This window comes from Theropithecus gelada, chromosome 10, assembly GCF_003255815.1.
Source record: "Theropithecus gelada isolate Dixy chromosome 10, Tgel_1.0, whole genome shotgun sequence".
Lineage (NCBI taxonomy): Eukaryota > Metazoa > Chordata > Mammalia > Primates > Cercopithecidae > Theropithecus > Theropithecus gelada.
Window position 1 is genome coordinate 26814952 of NC_037678.1, and position 21524 is coordinate 26836475.

Below are 21524 nucleotides of genomic sequence, written 5' to 3' on the forward strand. Positions count from 1 at the left end.
TTCTTGGCCCAGGCTTCCTGACCACAGCTTCACCTTAGAGCAGCTCAGAGGGCTGCCTGCCAGGATGGGAGCCACTGCCTGGATTGTGGCTCTGCAGGGCCACCCATGATGGAACAGGTCGCCTGGTGAGGTGGTGAGGCCCTTCATCATTTCAGGGGGTGTACAGCAGGATTGGGTAACCCCAAAATTCAGGGATAAGACTGGAGGATCCCTTCCAGAATGTGGACACACCCCCTTCTTTAAGTCTAACCTCCTTTCTTTTTTTTTTTTTTTTGAGATGGAGTTTCACTCTGTTGCCCACGCTGGAGTGCAATGGCACAATCTCGGCTTACCGCAACCTCCGCCTCCCGGGTTCAAGTGATTCTCCTGCCTCAGCCTCCTGAATAACTGGGTTTACAGGCATGTGCCACCATGGCTGGCTAATTTTTGTATTTTTAGTAGAGAGAGGGTTTCACCACGTTAGTCAGGCTGGTCTCCAACTCCTGACCTTGTGATCCACCTGCCTCAGCCTCCCAAAGTGCTGGGATTACAGGCGTGACTCACTGTGCCCCGGCCTCTCACCTCCTTTCTTTCAAGTCTCAGGTGGCTAGCCTGGAGGAGTCCCCAGGGGCTTGTTGGGCCCTGACCAGGGGACACCCTGGGGGCCCAGTACTCCACTCATACACCTCCCACATCCTTCTGACAGCACCCTCCCCCCAGCTGACCAGCTAGAGGACCTCCTGACCCCTCCACTTGTCTGCTGGCATGGAAAAGCCCGGCCCCTCCCTCTTGGAGCCTCAGTTTCCCTATCTGTAAGCTTTGGTCTATCCCAAGCTGAAGGACTGGCCAGTCCCTGCCATTTGCCTCACTTTCCCCTGGGACACATTTTAATATCCCATTCCTGACCAGGTGCAATGGCTCACTCGTGTAATCCCAAGCACTTTGGGAGGCCAAGGCGGGCAGATCACTTGAGGTCAGGAGTTCGAGACCAGCCTGGCAAACATGGAGAAACCCCATTTCTACTAAAAATACGAAAATTAGCCAAGCACGGTGGCACACGTCTGTGGTCCCAGTTACTTGGGAGGCTGAGGCAGGAGAATCGTTTGAAACTGGGAGGCGGAGGTTGCAGTGAGTGGAGATCAAGTCCCTGCACTCCTGCCTGGGAGAGAGAGAAACACTGTGTCTCAAAAGAAAATAATAATAATAAATAAAATAATATCCCTTTCCTCAGAGGGGCTATTGTGTCATCTTCTAGAAGGATCCATTGAGGCTCTGAGGGGTGGGGGAACTTGCTTGTGGGTAGGACCACCTGTCACAAGCTAGCAGAGGTCAGGGGTCAGGCCACCAAGGATACCCAGTGGGATCGCCTTCCAAAGGTGGGGGTACGGATGGGACCCATGAAACCCGACTCCTCTCAGACTCTAGCCAAGTCTAAGACTTTGGACGGCCACCACCCAGCGGAGAAACTGAGGCCCAGAGCGGCACGGGTTGGCCAGGGTCACCCAGCACCAGACAGGGACTTAGCCAGCCCTGAGGAAAGACCCTGTCTCCGACCCTCGACCCCGCTGGGCCGTCCCCTCCCTGTTCACCTCCCCCACCCGGGCCGCGGCGGCTAGGAGAGTTCAGAACAAAAGGCGGTGGGGGGCGGGGCCGGGGCGGGCCGGGGGTGGGGCGGAAGCTATAAGGGGCGGCGGCCCGGCGCGGCCCAGCAAGCCCAGCAGCCCCGGGGCGGATGGCTCCGGCCGCCTGGCTCCGCAGCGCGGCCCCGCGCGCCCTCCTGCTCCCGATGCTGCTGCTGCTGCTCCAGCCGCCGCCGCTGCTGGCCCGGGCTCTGCCGCCGGTGAGTGCCCGCCACTCGCCGGGCGCTCCTCGCCGAAGGGGCTCCGGGCACGCTGGCTGGGCCCAGCGGCAGATCCGGACCCAAGGGGGCGCCCCGGGTGGCCTCCTGCGCCTGGTACCCGAAACGGTTTCTGGTTCCCTCTAGGCGTGATAGACAGCGAGCTTCCAGTCCCTGCGGGCGTGAAGGGGAGCCGGCGCCGGCATCGCTCGTGCTGGTGGGACGGGACTCCACGCTGGACTCAGGCTTGCTCCCAGCGTGGGGACCTGCCTCTCGCGCTCCAGCAGCGGGTGCTGGAGTGTGCGTTGAAGGAAGTAGCAGAGGGAGTGGTTACAGGGCCCCCTATTCATCGCAGGGACAAAGCCGAGCAGATCCCAGGCAGGTGTCAGCCTGCAGGTGTGTGGCCGCAGTTAGTACACCTCCAGGTGTGCGGTGCGATGAGGATAAAGGGAGAGCTGGGGAGGGCAGCGCTGTGCTGCGGGAAGTGGGGTCTGAGCCTGGAGATGTCCCTCGCGGGCACCTGCCGGCAGCAGCTTCGGGAGGCTTGGAGCCAGGAGAACATGAGTATGAAATAGTATGAGTGCAGTGTGTGTGACTGAGAGGTGGCTGTCAGAAAGAAGCAGGGAGAGAAGGGAAAGGGAGAATTTATGTGCTCAGGAAAGGAGAAGAAAGCCCAGGTAAGAAAGGACGGCAGAGTGAGGAGAGGAGGGACTGTCATGGAAGTGTGTGTGACAGCTTGCATGTGTCCCAAAAACTGACCCTTCCCTGGGGCACTTCCAGGCACCAGTCACACGGCCTGGGGCCAGAGCCTGGGCCACTGTGGGTCCACAGCTCCTTGGGTGCCTGGGCCACTCCACTCCACAGCGGAGGCATCCAGACAGCTCGGGCAGGGAAGGGAGCAGGAGAGGGTGACAGGCAGGAGTCTCAGGACTGGCTTGGTGAGGAGGGAGGCCTGGCCAGGCTAGGAACCTCTGTCCAGCCACTCTGGCTCTGCCCTGGGCAGCCTTGTCCTGTGCTGGCTATGGGAGCAGAAAGGGATGGGATGGGAGCGTAGAGCGCACAGGGGGCATCTCAGTCTGGAGTCTTGCCTCCTTCCCAGCCCCTCTTGGTCCCTAGGACTTGGGACAGAGTCAGAAATCACTGTGGGTAGCCATTGAACCCACAGGTCTGGAAACTGGAGAGATCTGGGTTTGAACCATGCAACCCTGGGTGAATCCTGCCATGCCTCAGAATCTTACCTACTCTATCTCTAGGGGGTGGGAGGGGGCAATGGTGCCTACTGCTGTGCCCACTGCTGAGCAATGAGGTGATGCCAGGCTCACTAGAAACACTGTTACCTGTAGCTGCCACTTTGACACTTGTGCATGGTCAATGCTGGAGCTGGGGGCCAGCTTGGGGTGGGGTCTGAGCTGGACTGTGGTCTGTCATTCTGCAAACACGCAGGGAGCATTTGGGGTCACCTGTGATGTGTTTATCCCTAGGCTGCCTTCAGCAGGGCTGGGAGAACTCTGTAAATATTTATCCAGCCCAGTTCCCAGTTTTCAGGGTTGATGGAAGCCCTGCAGTCTGATGGACGGGATGAAGCTACCGTCCTTCCTAGAGCCAGCAGCAGAGGGGTGAGAATAGGAAAATTAGGTGAAGGCTTGAGGGAGAAGATATCCCTGCTTGCCAACTGGCTGTGCGGGTTGGGCAGGTTGCTTGACCTCTCTGAGCCTCAGAGGGTCATGATGATACCTGCATGCTGATGCTCCCGTCTTCCTCCATAGCCTAACAAGTGCCTTCCTCGAAGGCTCACCTCCCACTGACATCAGAAGGCATAGCTATAATTAATTATACCCACTAGACCGACTGCAAACTGAGGCCCAGAAAGGGGCACAATGAGCCCGATCTTCCGCAGTGGTTTCCTGGCACCCTGGGGTCCTCCCTTTCTCCCCTCTATCTAGTGCCTCCCATTTTCTGGATTGCAAGTTGACTCCGGGGCGGGGGTGACTCTGAGTCTCTAAGCTCTGCCAGGACACTAGATCAGCTGAGAAATTCCTTGAATGTGTCTGAGGCTGAGGTTTGGTGCCTGCCAGAGGAGGGCGGGGCTAAGTGAGCTAAGAACCCACCACAGGGCAGGCCAAGGGAGGCTACTGGCCAAGACAGAGGGAATGCACTGGAAGCAGGAATGCTTCTTGGGAAAGTAGGTTTTGGAGAAAAGCCAAGAGATGGAGAGACAGGGGGAAGCCCTGGATGTGGGAGGCTTGAGCCCCAGGTCTAGGCCCAGCTCTTGCATGACTTGCTGTGTGATCCCAGGCAAAGTCCTTAACCTCTCTGGGCTCTGTCTCATCCTCTGGGGAATGGGGGAGCTGTTTGTTCCTCAAATTCCCCAGGGGTGTAGTTGAGGGCAGGGGTAGCCTGTGTCTATCACCTCACCTCACTGAATCCCAAGAGTCCTGGGAAGGCCAAGCCCACCTGTCTCACAAGTAGCAAGCTGCTTGATGCCACGCCTTGTGGTTAGGGCATCTGGCCCCAGGCCAGAAAGGACTCGGAAAGATGAAGTGTGGGAGGACAGTGAGGCAGAGAGTGTGTGTCCTATCCCAGCCATGGGGAAACTGAGGCCAAGAGCTCATGGGCTCTAAAAAAATCATGGGCTCTAAAAACAACCTCACTAGCTGAAGGCCTCATTTCTAGCATCTCCTGCTCACTCACTTTCTAAGAATTTAATGAACGAGACATGGACAGGGAGAAGAGACCTTGATATGCCGGAAGACCCCGCACAAGGCGCTTCTCTTTTCTAGGTCTGAAAGTTGCCTTCCAGCTGTGGCTTCTGTTTTACCATTTGAAGCCTGGAGATTTGGTTGGGAAGCTAGAGGGGAGGTGGGTGATGGGAGCTGTAGGGACTGGCAAGGGCAGATTCCCAAGGGAGGGGAGGGCCTACAGGGACAAGGAACAGGGCCAGGTAAGAGGTGCTTCTCTGTGCCAGAGGCTACAGCAGGCATTACAGAAGGATGTCATGTAGCCCTTTGCTGTGGCACCGTCCCCATTTGACAGATAGAAAAGTTAAGGCTAAGAGAGGAAGATGACTTGTCTAGAGTCTCCATGTCATAGAACTAGGCCTTCTGAACCTCAATGACTGGCTCTTTTTGCTACACTAAGATTGTCATGATCCAGGGGTTTGGGCATGGACTGGGTGCCTCATGAGAGAAGGACAGGAAAGGACAGTGGAAGGGGTGGGGCATGCCCATGGCTCTCCCTCTATGGCTGTCTGCACCAGGACTCCCTGGAGGGCAGAGGAAGAGATTTCTGGCCATGGGCATAGACAGAGCTGGCAGGCTGGGCTCTGGGTTGTTTGGAGCTCCCAGGGGACAGCACAGCTCTGCCCTTTCCAGGGAGGGTCTTCATACCCCTGCCAGGCTAGGGAAAGGAATCTGTTTCACCTGTAGGTCAAGGGGGCAGTGTGGCCAGGAGGAGGAGGCAGGCCCCTCTGGCAGCCCACATCCTCCATGGGAGAACTTGGACATGTAGCATCTCCACTTTCCTGGTGGGTATTGGAAGCCCAACGAACCTGCCTGCAAAATGCCCGGGAAATAGCAGGGGGTGAATAATTTGAGTTCCTTCTCTTCTGTCACCAAGGTGAGGCCAGCCTGGGTCCCTCCTTCAGGGGAAGGGTGACTCAACCCCTGCAGAACAGAGGTAGCAGGGAGCTGGGTGGGCTGTGAGCACAGACAGTCCGCTGCCTGCCAGCTGTTATCTGAGCAAGCGGCTTAACTCCTCTGGGGCGCATTTCCTCATCTTGGAAATGAGGGTGATGATGGTGGAGTTGGTGAGAGGTTCCATCAGGGGCTAAGAGCAAGTCTGTGGAGCTGTTGCCAAGATGCTAACCTGCAACCAGTGATAAGTACTTATTAACAATAAGCCCAGGCTGGGTGCGGTGGCTCACGCCTGCAATCCCAGTACTTTGGGAGGCCGAGGAGGGTGGATCATGAGGTCAGGAGTTCAAGACCAGCCTGGCCAAGATGGTGAAACTTTATCTCTATTAAAAATACAAAAATTAGTCAGGTGTGAGGCTGGGCGCGGTGGCTCACGCCTGTAATCCCAGCACTTTGGGAGGCCGAGGCGGGCGGATCACGAGGTCAGGAGATCGAGACCATCCTGGCTAACAAGGTGAAACCCCGTCTCTACTAAAAATACAAAAAAATTAGCTGGGCGTGGCAGCATGTGCCTGTAGTCCCAGCTACTCGGGATGCTGAGGCAGGAGAATGGCATGAACCCGGGAGACGGAGCTTGCGGTGAGCCAAGATTGCGCCACTGCACTCCAGCCTGGGCAACAGAGCGAGACTCTGTCTCAAAAAAAACACCGATACGAAAAATAAATTTAGCCAGGCATAGTGGTGGTCACCTGCAATCCCAGCTACTCGGAAGGCTGAGGCAGAGAACTGCTTGAACCCGGGAGGTGGAGGTTGTAGTGAGCCGAGATCGTGCCAGCCACTGCACTCCAGCCTGAGCAATAGGGCGAGACTCCGTCTCAAGAAAACAAAACAAAAAACCAATAAGCCCAGAATCGGCCAGAATCCACCACCCAGTGAGGCTGCGCTGTGCCAGGTAACCATGCAATAAGCAAGCTCGGAAACGGGAGGAAGCTGCTGCAGAGCCTCACACCATTAGTAGTTCCATAGCCTCCGTGTTCAGAAGGCCCCCCTTCATGGTGGGGTGTTCTTGACTCCTCAGCTCTGGGATCAGGAGCAGGGAGCGTTGGGACGCTGATCAGATCCCTGGGGTGTCTGGAGCCTGGGAGAGCTGCCAAAGGCTGAGGGTGAGGTGGGGCCTGAGTGGCTGAGCTCCTGCCCCAAATATGGCTGTGAGGAGGCTGCAGTTGCGGGGACCAGACAGGTGCTGAGTCTCTCAGCAAAGAGCACAGCTCCATCCCTCTCCTTCAGTGCAGGAAGGAGACTTGGCTTCTGTGCGGTATCCAGAACCAGGCCTTAGCCTTAGCCCTGGGCTGCCAGGGTCCTGGCCTGGCCTTGCCTTGCCCTTGCTGGGTGACTTTGCATGGTCCCCAACCTCTCTGAGCTTCTGTTTTTCTCATGCACAAGAACTGTAACGTCTGCCCTGGAGACTTATAGACGGGTAGCAGGATGTAGCTCAGGTCTGAATCGCCATCTGTGGTCCTGGGGCTTTGGCGAGTGGGGCTGGGCCCCTGGTAATTAACTGTCCCCACCCTCCCCGCTTGAAGAAGGCAGGCAGATCACAGATCAGCTCCCACCTTACTCCTAGCCCTGGTGGGGTGTGACCAAAACTGCCTCTGCTAGAAGCCAGGCCTCAGTGGCCAGGTGCCCTCCCGTGTGCTGGGCCTGTGCTAGGTGCTGTACGTACCTCACCTTGTCCAGTCCACAAATCAGTGTCACCCCCAGCAGTCAGATTACACTGACTGAGGCCACACTACAGGGCTACAGCCGCTCCACACTGGGGAGGAGGTGGGGGAAATCCTGGGCAGGAGAGAGGGCAGAGCCTGCTCACAGGACAGGGACAGCATGGGGGGTGACCCAGGTGTGTCTGAACTTAGTGGACACAGGAAGAAAGGGAGATGGAAGTGAATTTCTGTGGGGAGCAGGCGGAGGTTGCCTCGTGTTCCCTTGGAGGAAGATTTTTGGGGTCCATTCCTGGAGTGTATGGCTCATAGCCAGTCCCAGTGTGCCCCCACCCCCAGACCTCATTGGCCTAAGTAGCTGGAGTGGGTGACAGGCAGCCCAGGGCCCTCCACGCTGTGGGGGAAAGCTTGATGCCTTGGAACAAGGTGTCAGGAAACCAGAGAGCCAGGCCGATGCCAAAGGGCCTGGCCACATGCTGGTGCCCTTTTCCTCCCATTTGCCCTGCCACACAGTGGGCTGGGGTTGCATGTGGGTTTGCTGATGGGCTACGCCTCTAACTGTGGGCCATGTGGACCTTAGGCCTGACCAGACCCTCGTGTCATCTCTCCTGCCTAGGACACCCACCACCGCCATGCCGAGAGGAGGGGGCCACAGCCCTGGCATGCAGCCCTGCCCAGTAGCCCAGCACCTGCCCCTGCCACGCAGGAGGTCCCCCGGCCTGCCAGTGGCCTTAGGCCTCCCCGCTGTGGCGTGCCTGACCCACCTGATGGGCTGAGTGCCCGCAACCGACAGAAGAGGTTCGTGCTGTCTGGCGGGCGCTGGGAGAAGACGGATCTCACCTACAGGTAGGGGCCTGGGAGCAGGACACTAGGAAGCCACCTGTGTGTCCATGGGTAAGCCAGCCTCCCTCACAGCTGCGGCTTGAGACCCAGGCCAGGGGTAGATCTTTGTGTCTAACAGCCCTGTGTGCCCGCTGAACCTCATGGGGGCCATCTATAGGCAAACACCCTGAAACCCCGACTTAGACACACACACATATGGAGACCCTCCCTCAGCAGAGGGGCAGTGCCTCTGTCATCATGCAAAGAGTCCCAGCACATGCCTGCGGACAGGTGTTCAGTCACTCAGGCAGCCTTTACTAGAGACCTGTGAGGACCAGGCTCTGGGACTGCATGGTGAATGAGGCAGACATAGCCCCATCCTCAGTCTGAGGTGGGTGTCAGCCATGTCATTGTCCAACTCTACCATCACAACTTGGGCTTCGAGCAGGTGGAGACAGTGGTAAGCAGAGAGAGGCAATAGTGGGCATCTCACTGGGTGACCTGGGAGGACCCTGGGCAGGTGATGGGGAAGCTGGGACTCACACATCCTGCGGGCGGGGACCCAGCCTGGGAATGAAGAATGGGCTGGTGTCACACAGCATTGGAGCTGAGACTGGGGTCTTCAGAATTTCCTAAGTGGGGGTCTGGGAACCAACAGGGGCTCAAGGAACAAAGGTCTCCCCACAGTGAGTGGCACTGCCAGGTCTAGGATGGGGGTCTCGGGACCCCTAGTCCTGGTTCTTTCCACTGAATGCAGACACTTGTGTTTGCCTAAGTATGAGCAAACCACATACACATGTGCCTGTGTGGCCAGGGAGACCAGTGCGCTGAAGCTGAGGCCCAGAGCACACCTGACCTGTGTCCTCAGTGTTCACACACCCACCAAGCATCCAGGGGCAACTCCTGGTGCCGCAGCCATCGGGGGCTGTCCCTTCCCTGAGGCCCAGGCCCCTCCATCTCCCTCCAGGATCCTTCGGTTCCCATGGCAGCTGGTGCAGGAGCAGGTGCGGCAGACGATGGCAGAGGCCTTAAAGGTATGGAGTGATGTGACGCCACTCACCTTCACTGAGGTGCACGAGGGCCATGCTGACATCATGATCGACTTCGCCAGGTGAATGGGTGGCCTGGGACCCCTCCGGAACAGCCTCACCTGCCAGCAGCCACTGACCCCACCCCCACCCATCTGTAGGTACTGGCATGGGGACGACCTGCCGTTTGATGGGCCTGGGGGCATCCTGGCCCATGCCTTCTTCCCTAAGACTCACCGAGAAGGGGATGTCCACTTCGACTATGATGAGACCTGGACTATCGGGGATGACCAGGGTATGGGCTGGGGACCCATTTTCCAGATGGGGCAACTGAAGATCATAAAGAATGGGGACTCGCCAAGATCACTGAGCTGGGGTCTGGAGCTGGATGTCCTGGGCAGGAGGTTTGGGGGTTGCTGAGCCACCTCCCTTTTCCAGGCACAGACCTGCTGCAGGTGGCAGCCCATGAATTTGGCCACGTACTGGGGCTGCAGCACACAACAGCCGCCAAGGCCCTGATGTCTGCCTTCTACACCTTCCGCTACCCGCTGAGTCTCAGCCCAGATGACCGCAGGGGCATTCAACACCTATATGGCCAGCCCTGGCCCACTGTTACCTCCAGGACCCCAGCCCTGGGCCCCCAGGCTGGGATAGACACCAATGAGATTGCACTGCTGGAGGTGAGGCCCTGCCCGCCAGTCCCCCTGCTCCTCTGCTGGCCGCTGTGGCTGCAACATATGCCCTCGGCATGTGTCCCTCTCTCCCCCCACAGCCAGATGCCCCACCAGATGCCTGCGAGGCCTCCTTTGACGCGGTCTCCACCATCCGAGGCGAGCTCTTTTTCTTCAAAGCGGGCTTTGTGTGGCGCCTGCGTGGGGGCCAGCTGCAACCCGGCTACCCAGCATTGGCCTCTCGCCACTGGCAGGGACTGCCCAGCCCTGTGGACGCTGCCTTTGAGGATGCCCGGGGCCACATTTGGTTCTTCCAAGGTGAGTGGGGGTTGAGGATCTGCTCAAGAGACTTCCCAGAGCCAGGAATGTTATGGCCAAAGGCAGGAACAGACAGACGGATCCTCAGGGACACAGTGGACAGGGAGAGGTGCCCCAAAGCCTGGGGGCCAAGGAAGAGAGTGTGGTTTGCTCCTCAGGCACAGGTAGGAGGCTCCCGGAGATGGCTCTTGAGATAGGAGCAGCATGGAAGGGATTGCACGGTGGGGCATTCAACTCTCATAGCCACTCCATGGGGCAGGGTTCTAGAGATGCGGCCTCTGGGGCTCCCAGGCAGTGAAGTGACTCACCAAGAGTGTAGCTGGGAAGAGGCAGGGCAGGGAATTGATCCAGGTCTGTCATCCTAGAGCTGGGATTTCCATCTTCAACTGGCAGAGATGAGAGCCTGGAGCGTTGCAGATGCCAGGGACTTCACAAATGAAGGCACAGCATGGGAAACCTGTGTGGGTTCCAGGGCAGCCCACCCTGCAGGGGCCCAGGGAGTGGTCAGCAGGCATTTGTCATGGCCAGATGCCAGTGGAAGGAGCAGGCGCCCAGACAGCCCTCCACTGATGAGAGTAACCTCGCCCATGTGCTAGTTTACAGAGCATTCACTGCCTCAGCTTATCCCAGGCCTCCCACTTCCCTCTGCGGGTGGGGTGCTGAGCAGGCATTGGCCTGCATGTTTTACTAATGAGGAAACTGTGGCTGGGAGAGTCTGTGGTGGGAGTCAAGCAGGTCCACAGTGGCTGGGCATGGCAGTGGTGGCTGGGCAGGTCCTTGCAGCCTCTTCCCTCTCTGGCAGGTGCTCAGTACTGGGTGTATGATGGTGAAAAGCCAGTCCTGGGCCCTGCACCCCTCACCGAGCTGGGCCTGGTGAGGTTCCCGGTCCATGCCGCCTTGGTCTGGGGTCCTGAGAAGAACAAGATCTACTTCTTCCGAGGCAGGGACTACTGGCGTTTCCACCCCAGCACCCGGCGTGTAGACAGTCCCGTGCCCCGCAGGGCCACTGACTGGCGAGGGGTGCCCTCTGAGATCGACGCTGCCTTCCAGGATGCTGATGGTGCGTTGGGGGTGGGGTAGCTGGTAGGAGGTGGGCACAGCAGCTGCATCTCCCACCTGGTGGTGGCTGGGCTCCTACCTGCCTGCAACAGGAAGCCTGGCTCTTCATCACAGGACCTTTGCCCAGCGCCATCTGCCCTCCTCTCGGTGGCCAGCTAGTGCTGCATTCCATGTTGCAGATGAGCAGACTGAGGGTCAGAGAAGTGCAAGGTCTTACCCTGGTTCCTCAGCCACAGCCATTAGAACAATAAACTGCCGTACACTGAGGGCCAACAATGCTCTAAGCTCCTTACTGGTCTCATCCAGTTCTCAGAACAGCCCCCTGATGTAACACCTGTTGTGAACCCAGTTTCCAGAGGAGCAAACGGAGGCTCAGGCAATGAGGCCCCTAACCTCAACTTCTACCCTGATGGTCCCTGCTCCTAACCACTGACCCACCCAGCCTCCCACAAGCACAGAGGGCTAGAGCCAGTCCAGTGCTCCCTCCCCTGCTGGGCTCCTCTTCTGTGTTCTTTCTCCCACATCAGGACCCACTGGGACAGCTATCCTAGGATAGCCTCCAGCTCCAGGACTCCGGATGCCGTCAACAGCCTGGTTAATGGGTGCAGGAGAGAGTGATGTGGAGGGTGGTAGGGGCAACGGGACTTGCTTTCCTGAGAGGTGGGACTCAGGCCTCTGAGGCTCTGGGTACCTGTCAGGCTGGGTATTAGCCCAGCCCAGATTCCGCGGCAGGCAGAAGGGCTCCCTAGAGGGAAGAGAGGTTCCAAAAGGCTGGCCCTGGATCCTGCAGGACTTGAGGAACTCAACAGTGGCCAAGGGCTGCTCACCCAGCTCTCCCTTAGTGCCCATCCTTGGGCACAGCCTGACAGGCAGGAGTAGGGCCCAGTGTCCACTCACCTAGGCTTGACCACCTTCTCTTCTCAGGTTATGCCTACTTCCTGCGTGGCCGCCTCTACTGGAAGTTTGACCCTGTGAAGGTGAAGGCTCTGGAAGGCTTCCCCCGTCTCGTGGGTCCCGACTTCTTCGGCTGTGCCGAGCCTGCCAACACTTTCCTCTGACCATGGCTTGGATGCCCTCAGGGGTGCTGACCCCTGCCAGGCCACGAATATCAGGCTAGAGACCCATGGTCATCTTTGTGGCTGTGGGCACCAGGCATGGGACTGAGCCCATGTCTCCTCAGGGGGATGGGGTGGGGTACAACCACCATGACAACTGCAGGGAGGGCCACGCAGGTCGTGGTCACCTGCCAGCAACTGTCTCAGACTGGGAAGGGAGGCTTTGGCATGACTTAAGAGGAAGGGCAGTCTTGGGCCAGCTATGCAGGTCCTGGCAAACCTGGCTGCCCTGTCTCCATCCCTGTCCCTCAGGGTAGCACCATGGCAGGGCTGGGGGAACTGAAGTGTCCTTGCTCTATCCCTGTTGTGAGGTTCCTTCCAGGGGCTGGCACTGAAGCAAGGGTGCTGGGGCCCCGTGGCCTTCAGCCCTGGCTGAGCAACTGGGCTGTAGGGCAGGACTACTTCTTGAGGTCAGGTCTTGATAGATGCCTGCATCTGTCTGCCTTCTGGCTGACAATCCTGGAAATCTGTTCTGCAGAATCCAGGCCAAAAAGTTCACAGTCAACTGGGGAGGGGGATTCTTCATGCAGGAGACCCTGGGCCCTGGAGGCTGCAACATACCTCAATCCTTTCCCAGGCCGGATCCTCCTGAAGCCCTTTTTGCAGCACTGCTATCCTCCAAAGCCATTGTAAATGTGTGTACAGTGTGTATAAATCTTCTTCTTCTTTCTTTTTTTTTTTAAACTGAGGATTGTCATTAAACACAGTTGTTTTCTACCTGCCTGCTTGGTCTCTTTTTGTGAATGTTCAGCTAAGATGGGGAGGCCTGGCCGCTGTTCAGCCCTGTCCTGGGAGCCAGGGTCGAAGTCCGCCAACCTTGGGGCTGGGCACAGTGCTCAGGGCTCCTTCTGCTCCTTTCTACATCACATTTTGTTATAGTGACTTCTTAACTGGCTCCCCACTTTCCTACTTGTCCCCTCTGTTCATCCTCCAGGGTGGTGGTCATTTTATCTGCTCATGCCACAGTCCAGCCTTCCATACATAGCTGTGGTTTCTGCATCCATAGGCTTAACTAACCTCAGGCAGAAAAAAAAAAAAAAAGTTTAAAAAAAGGATGCAAGGCCGGGCATGGTGGCTCACACCTGTAATCCCAGCATTTTGGGAGGCCGAGGCGGGTGGATCATGAGGTCAGGAGATCGAGACCATCCTGGCTAACATGATGAAACTCCGTCTCTACTAAAAATATAAAAAATTAGATGGGCATGGTGGTGTGCACCTGTAGTCCCAGCTACTTGGGAGGCTGAGACAGGAGAATGGTGTGAACCCGGAAGGCGGAGCTTGCAGTGAGCTGAGACTGCACCACTGCACTCCAGCCTGGGTGACAGAGTGAGACTCCATCTCAAAAAAATAAAAAATAAAAAAAGGATACGGCTGGGCGCAGTGGCTCGTGCCTGTAATCCCAGTTCTTTGGGAGGCCGAGGTGGGTGGATCACCTGAGGTCAGGAGTTCAAGACCAGTCTGGCCAACATGGTGAAACTCCATTCTACCAAAAATACAAAAATTAGCCGGGTGTGGTGGCAGGAGCCTGTCATCCCAGCTACTTGGGAGGCTGAGGCAGGAGAATCACTTAAACATGGGAGGTGGAAGTTACAGTGAGCCGAGATAGTGCCATTGCACTCCAGCCTGAGTGACAAGAGCAAAACTCCGTCTCAAAAAATAACTAACTAACTAAATAAATAAATAAATAAATAAAGGATGGTTACCTCTGTACTGAACATGTATGGACTTTTTTCCTTGTCGTTGTTCCCTAACAATATAGTATAACAACTATTTATATATCATTTGCATTGTATTAGGTAGTATAAGGAATCTAGAGGTGATTTAAGGTATACAGGAAAATGTGTGTAGGTTATATGCAAGTATGACACCATTTTATATAATGGACTTGAGCATCTGTGGACTTTATTATCTGCAGGGGGTCCTGGAACCAATTCCCATGGATACTGAGGGATTACTGTACTTTGGTTTCCCACCACTGTGCGGATACTGAACAAAGCAACTTCAGTCACTGCCCTTCCCAACTCTCCAGTGCCCTACCTTCCAGCCCCATGTATGTCTTTGTAATAGCATTTATCATAGTTGCATTTTTTTTTTTTTTTGTAAGAAAGACAGGGTCTCCCTTTGTTGCCCAGGCTGCAGTGCAGTGGTGCAATCAGCTCACTATAACCTTGAACTCCTGGGCTTAAGGGATCTTTCCCACTCCACTTCCCAAGTAGCTGGGGCTACAGGTGCACACCACCATGCTACACCCAGCTTATTTATTTTAAAATTTTTGTAGAGACAGGGTCTTGCTGTCTTGTCCGGTCTGGTCTCAAACTCCTGGCTTCAAGTGATCCTCCCTGCCTTGGCCTCCTAAAGAGTTGGGATTATAGGCATGAGCCACTGAGCCCAGCCACAGCTGCAATTTCATTAGACTGAACCATATGAAATCATCAGTAGTGGGCCACTGTTTTACTGCCTGCATTATTCAATCAGTTACATGATTGCTTTGAGACTTTCATTAGTTTCACTAGCTTCAGGCTGTAAGAGCCAAGAGGCAGAGCCGCAGGACTGGGCTGCCTGGTTTCGCTCCCCACCATAGGGCTGGGTTAAGCAGAGTGTGAAGCTAAGAGGGGAATGCAGAAGGTGGAAGGTGTCCCTGCCTTCCAACTCTTGCTCATCCGACGCACCAGCCAAACCAAATACCACCTGGGCCTTTGAACATTGCCAAGCCTCATCCGCTGTTGTCATTTTGCCCACCTCCACAACTGCAGGGACAGCCATAGGCCCGGAACTGGGATATCTGTTCCTAGGGGCCTGCCTATCTGCTCAGCTGCACTGCGTTTTAGGGGTGGGGAAGCTAAGGCAGGAGCCTGGGGTCCCAAAGCATGCCAAGACCACTCAGGCTTCCAGATACTAGGTCCTCCTCCTTCAGGTCTCACTTCATTTCTTTTCCCCTGGGCCAGTTCCAGTCCTGGCTGTACGACTTGGAAAGCCACTGCTTGACTCAGGACCTCAGTGGCTATTTTTGTCCGTGAGAAGTCCTCTACACCACGACTTGGGAGGCAGCCTGAGAGAAAGAGAAATTAGTCGTGGCTCCTTTAAGGGGTCCGCGGAGGCGCGCCCGGCCTTTTGTTTGAGCGGCGGCGCGCGCGTCAGCGTCAACGCCAGCGCCTGCGCACTGAGGGCGGCCTGGTCGTCGTCTGCGGCGGCGGCGGCGGCTGAGGATCCCGGCTGAGGCGCCAGTACCCGGCCCGGTCCACATTTTGCCTTCCGGCTTCGGTTTCCCTCGGCCCGGCACGCCCCGGCCCCGCCCCAGCCCTCCCGATCTCTCGCAGCCCGGCTCCAGCCGCCCGCCTCTGCCGCCGCAATGATGATGATGGCGCTGAGCAAGACCTTCGGGCAGAAGCCCGTGAAGTTCCAGCTGGAGGACGACGGCGAGTTCTACATGATCGGCTCCGAGGTAGCCCGCGGCGCGTCCTCGCCCTCCCCGGGCTCGGCCCCGCGGGAGCCCTGGGGCAGGCCCATGCGCCGAGAGCGCGCGTCTCCATTCATCGGGGCGGGCGGGCGCGCGCACGCTCGGGGCTGCAGGGCGTGGCCCCCGCCCCCTCATCGACCTGGGATTTCCTTACCCATTTCGCCGAGGTGCGCGATCGGTAGTGCTACCAGGATTTTGGCGCCGAGAGGGTCCCCAGTGGCTCCGCGCTGGATTGGTTTCCAGCCAGACGCAAATCAACGAGATATTGAGTTAGCTCCTGCGATGCTTGGGGCACCGCACTGCTGCCTTTGACCCTTTTTAGATGTTGTAAATTTCACATGCGCCCCTTCTCCCATTGCTACTTGTGGGAACCTGAAATGGCAGACTGGAAACCCTGGACTTAGTGAGGGCTCATCCCCATTGTGTTTGTTGCCTCTAAGGTGGGCAGTGGAGGTGTTTTGACCTTTGTTTACCAGTGAAGAAACAGACTGGAGGATGTTTGCTTTTGGGTGAATAAGGGCCCCACGCCTAAGCCAGATCTTTCAGCAATTCTGAAGCAATTGACACTTGCCATATCTGTGAACTGATTCTGAATTGTTACAGCGGAAAGAGCCTAAAAATGTTTAACCCTTAACTAGAGAGGCTGCATTTTGTTGCATCAACTGGATGACTGACTTTAGGAAAACCCTACAACTGGTCTTTAATGGGTGTTTGTTCCCAGTATATTAGGTTCTTGTTTTTCGTTTTTTATAGAGACGGGGTCTCGCTATGTTGCCCAGTGTGGTGTCCAACTCCTGGGCTCAAGCAGTCTGCCTGCTTGGGTCTCCCAAAGTGCTGGGATTACAGGCATGAGCCACCACGCCCGGCCATATATTAGGTTTTTCCAGATGGTCTCAAACTAGCCTTTTTTGCTCCAAAGATAGTCCCCAGCTAGTATATGTTACCTTTTTAAAAAAATTATGGATATGCAGTTCAGATGTACAAATGTCAAGCAGTGGAGTCTCATGTAAGGACGTAAGTGCCAATCCTGGAGAATTAAAGCTGTCATGAAATGCAATGAGTTTCTTCTCCTTGTAGCAGTTTTTAGTATCATATTCCAGCATTGTATTCATGCTTTATTTTGTTTTATTTTTATTTTTGAAAAAAGGTCTCACTTTGTTATCCAGGCTTTGGTGCAGTCGTGTGATCGCAGCTCACTGCAGCCTTGACCTCCTGGGCTCAAGCGATCCTCTTGCCTCAGCCTCCCAAGTAGCTGGGACTAGAGGTTTGCACCACCATGCCCGACTAATTTTTGTATTTTTTGTAGAGACGGGGTTTTGCGATGTTACCCAGGCTGATCTTGAATTCCTGGGCTCAAGTGATCCTTGCACCTCAGCCTCTGAAAGTACTGGAATTACAGGTGTGAGCCACCACACTCACACTCAGCGCATTCATACTTTTTAAACTTGTGTTTTTTTTTTTCTTTCACAATTGAGCATAGCATGAATGAATGAAGCCTCAAGATGGTCACACTGAGTCCCATGGATTGAGACTAAGGTCAATAGCATCAGAACTTTAGTGTTAGCATTTTCCACCCTTTTTTTTTTTTTTTTTTCCGGACAAGGTCTGACTCTATCACCCAGGCTGGAGTGTAGTGGTGCAATCTCGGCTCACTGCAACCTCTGCCTCCCAGGCTCAGGCCCTCCTCCCACCTCAGTCTCCCAAGTAGCTGGGACTACAGGCTCACACCACCACACCTGGCTAATTTTTGTATTTTTGGTAAAGATGGGGTTTTACCATATTGTCCAGGCTGGTCTTAAACTTGTGAGCTCAAGTGATCTGGCCGCTTCGGCCTCCCAAAGTGCTGGGATTATAGGCATGAGCCACTGTGCCTGGCCTCCATCAATTTTTGTAAAACAAAAAATGCAGGATGCAATAAAATTTTCACGTTGTCGCTTAAACTACAACTGTTCAAAGATGTCAGTGCTGGGGAGGTGGAGCCAGTGCCTGTCCATCTGCCACAGTTCAGAATGGTCCTCATTGGCTGGTAGGCACCTGCCTAACTGCAGAATGCGAAAGGCTGTTGAATTTCAATACTAGGCGAATTGTTTACCTGATCTAATGGGTGTAAAAGTAATCAGTTTGGAGGGGAGAGGGGAGGGATTGCATTGGGAGTTATACCTCATGTAAATGAGGAGTTGATGGGTGCAGCACACCAACATGGCACAAGTATACATATGTAACAAACCTGCACGTTGTACACATGTACCCTAGAACTTAAAGTATAATAATTAAAAAAAAAAGTAATCAGTTTGGCTCTGAGTGGGTGACACTTCAAAAGAAAGCTTTCATTTATTAGTTGGAGCAAATTGAGAAGCTGGGCGTGGCCAAGTGGGAAGAACCTTGGGAGGCCTGGTTCCAGCCCTGCTCTGCCTTGGTGTCACGTTTCTCACGTGTATAATGTGAATGCTTAGACTAGATGGTCTCCAAGATCTTCCCTAAAACACATTGTAGTTTCTAGAAAGCTAATTACAGTCTTGTCTTTCAGCCCCTTCACTCCTGGGCCTCCCAGTAAGAATGATCTTCCTGAGACCTAGCCTGTAAGAGACTCAGATGGACAGGCAGTTTGTTTTTTTGGACCTGACTTAATCAGCAGACCTTCAGAGTTTAGGGAAGGGTTCAAGGTCAGAGGTCTATTGAAATTCAGTAGCTCCAGTGACAGTGGTGGATGGATGGTCCCAGCACACTGCCCTGTGGAAAACAGGCACTGTATTCAGAGAGGTGGGCCAGCCAGAGCAACATCCCCAGTGCCTCCATGTGCCATCTGTGGCGCTGTCTCGGGAGGGCATCTGCATTTACTATGAGTGTATGTCACTGTTCTGCCATTAACAGATAGCTGTATTTAGCAAACCAGAGTCACGAAGCTTTGAGGACCGTAACAGATCCCCAATCCAGCACCTTCATTTTATATTCAGGAAACCTGGGTCCCAAGACGGTGAAGGCTGGTTCAGAGAAAAGCCAGGAAGGCAAGCCTAGTTTCCTAAGTTCTGAAGGGGCTTTGGGGGGCATCTAGGAGTCTCAGAGCCCTGCAGGGCCTGCAAGATAGTCATAGTGGGGAGTATTGTCAATTTCTTTTAAAAAACCGAATGGAAACTGTACATTTACCATGATACTGGATGATACTGACACACAAGCCAAATAACACAGAGGGGTCTGTGCCTTCTGTGTGGAAAGCGAGTGAGTTGCTGTGGCTGCTCTTCTCTCACAGTGTTCAGTAGCCCTGGTTGTTGATTATAGTCACTGCTGAAAATGGAGAAACATTTTATTTAATACTATGCCTGGGTCTCATACCTATGATCCCAGCACTTTGGGAGGCCAAGGCAGGAGAATCACTTGAGCCCAGGAGTTTAAGACCAGCCTGGGCAACATAGTGAGACTCTTGTCTCTACAAATTTTTATTTTAATTTTTTTAAATTAGGCCGGGTATGTGGCTCACACCTATAATCCCAGCACTTTGGGAGACCGAGGTGGGCAGATCGCTTGAGCCCAGGAGTTTGAGACCAGCCTGGGCAACATGGTGAAACCCCGTCTCTACAAAAAATACAAAAATTCGCCGGTTGTAGTGGTGCGCAACTATAGTCCCAGCTACTCAGGAGGCTGAGGCAGGAGGATCGCTTGAGCCCAGAAGTTCAAGGCTGTAGTGAGCTATGATCACACCACTGCACTTGAGTCTGGGTGACAGAGTGAGACACTGTCTCAAAAATAATAATAAAAATTAAAAATAAATTTTAAAATTAAAAGTATATACTATGTTGGGTAGATAAAATGGGAAAAATAATAGAAGTGGTCCTTCATAGGGTGAAGTTCAGAGTTGCTGAGCATTTGGCAGATGAGTAAAGAGACCCAGAAAATGGGAAGTGATCCCAGGTTACAGATGGAGCCAGCACCTAGCACCCAGTCTACTGGCCATCCCCTGCAATGTGACTCCGAAGCGATCATACTTGAAAAGTCAGTGAGACAATAGGGTACCCTCATAAAATCTTTAGGACTAGATTTATTTTCCTTAAGGAAGTCACACTCTCAGTACTTGGTACAAGCAAACCGAAGCCATTGTTTGAGTCAGTGATGATTTATATAGCAGTCTGGTGATTGCCAATAATCTGGTGATTGCCTTGTAAACCTTTTGGAAAATTCCTTTGGTATCCCTGGTTGGGGTTTTGTTACTAAACAAAGCAGCACAGGCCATGGGGGAAATTATCTGGCATCTGTCTAAAATTAAAAGACCTTTTTGGTGTTTATTGCATCGTAAAAATATCAAAGTTTTGTCCTTAAGATAAAAGAAGGTCAAGGAGGCCTTGCATTTCTGGAAAGTGCCAGAGATCCTTAGTCCAAAATCAAAATCACCACGAGTTGCTTGCTAAGCTCTGGGGGCCTCCCACTCAGGCATCTGCCCAGGCGTTTCGGAACTTGGTTCTGTTGTCAGGATGCACACATGCAGGCCAGATGTGCACTGCTGGTGAACCCTTCGTATCAGCAGAATGTGTTTTAATGCTGCAGAAAGCTTGGCGCCTGGGGGCCACCTCGAGGCCTGTTTGTCTGTTGCTTGATGCAGTCTGCACCAGGACCCTCCCCTTCCCTGGGGTGCTGCGACCCTCATAATGAGCCTTCTTGCTTTACTCATAGGTGGGAAACTACCTCCGTATGTTCCGAGGTTCTCTGTACAAGAGATACCCCTCACTCTGGAGGCGACTAGCCACTGTGGAAGAGAGGAAGAAAATAGTTGCATCGTCACATGGTAAAAAAACAAAACCTAACACTAAGGGTGCGTCTTCACGAGGGTTTGTAAACCTGTTTCAAAACCACTCGCTTATGTCATGAAGATAAAACGTTTTCACTCCAGAGTGTCTTCACTGCAGCCTTGGCCTTAGTTGGGCAGGGAGCATCCCAGGGGTGGGCCGCCCTGTGAGCACTCCAGGCGAGGAAGCGGCTCCAGGGAGCCATTGGTGGTCCACTGTCAGGTATTCCAGCAGGGCCAGTGGGTACGTGAGCAGGCCGGGGCCGGGACACTAGCAGGTGCTGTGAAGACATGTTGGTCTCAAAACGTTTTAGGAATGCTGCGATGCTCTGCCATCTGCCGTGGGTGTGTCGCCATAATCATCTTCCATGCAGCCCGAGTGGCGGGTGGTGGTCCCAGCTCCCACTCCCCTCTGGGGCTTTCACCGCTTGCTTCCCAGAGCACATCCATCCCATAGCACTTCATCCTGGCAGCCAGTGTGCTAGAGCTCATGTGCATGTCCCTGCTCCTGGTGGCCTGCGTGTGCCTGGGGCTTGCTAGTTGAGCCGCCCAACACTAGTGAAACTAGTGGGCTTTGGGTCACGGCAGCTCTGTGCAGGGTGAAAGGGTGCTCTTCAGACACTCTGGGGGCTCTGCAGGAGACACTCCCATGGAGACATTTGGATATGGTCACAGCATGTCCTTTGGCAGGTGGCGAAACTGCTTCCCACGTGGCAATGGCGCCTTGTAGAGAGCTGCCCTGGGCCTGGGTGTGTCTGTGAGCACGTGCGCGATGCTTCGTAGTCTGCGCTGTTTGTTTGTGTCTGTAGGTGCTGCTGTGGTTTTGTCCACTGCGGGAAAGTAGTGGTTCTTTTAATGCAGGAGCCGGAGCTTCTTTTTGATCCGCTGCTATGACATTTCTACTCACTTGCTTAAAACAGTTTCCTTTTTGTTCCCCCTCCTCCCCCAGCAGAGCATCAGTCGCTAACACAGTGAGTCCCCGGCTTTGCTTCCCCCTCCGCAAGTCCCTGGGCTAAGTCTTGGGAGATACCTTCCCCATAAGCGATTGATTTCTCCAGGAGAAGCCAGACTGGGCCCACAGACAGATAGCTCTTGACGGAGGTTCCCCGGAAGA

The 21524-nt window shown here is 54.7% G+C and overlaps 2 protein-coding genes across 7 annotated transcripts in view; both read left to right on the forward strand.

Annotated features, from left to right (window-relative positions):
• The first annotated feature begins 1665 nt into the window (after positions 1 to 1665).
• On the forward strand, positions 1666 to 12896 carry MMP11 (matrix metallopeptidase 11). The gene is made up of 8 exons (XM_025400688.1): positions 1666 to 1819; positions 7783 to 8012; positions 8956 to 9099; positions 9178 to 9311; positions 9455 to 9696; positions 9789 to 10005; positions 10808 to 11065; positions 11989 to 12896. The coding sequence occupies exons 1-8, from the start codon at positions 1712 to 1714 to the stop codon at positions 12120 to 12122; spliced, it is 1467 nt and encodes a 488-aa protein (XP_025256473.1). The 5' UTR covers positions 1666 to 1711; the 3' UTR covers positions 12123 to 12896.
• Positions 12897 to 15289: 2393 nt separating this feature from the next.
• SMARCB1 (SWI/SNF related, matrix associated, actin dependent regulator of chromatin, subfamily b, member 1) overlaps positions 15290 to 21524 on the forward strand; it is a 43614-nt gene continuing 37379 nt past the window's right edge. For 2 of the 6 annotated variants that reach the window (XM_025400689.1, XM_025400692.1), the window contains exons 1-2: positions 15290 to 15621; positions 20299 to 20437. In XM_025400689.1, the coding sequence (XP_025256474.1) occupies positions 15529 to 15621; positions 20299 to 20437 (232 nt within the window). In that variant the 5' untranslated portion in view covers positions 15290 to 15528. Of the gene's footprint in view, positions 15625 to 20298; positions 20438 to 21524 lie in introns of all 6 variants that reach the window. The other 4 variants (XM_025400690.1, XM_025400694.1, XM_025400691.1 and 1 more) reach the window with 3 other exon arrangements.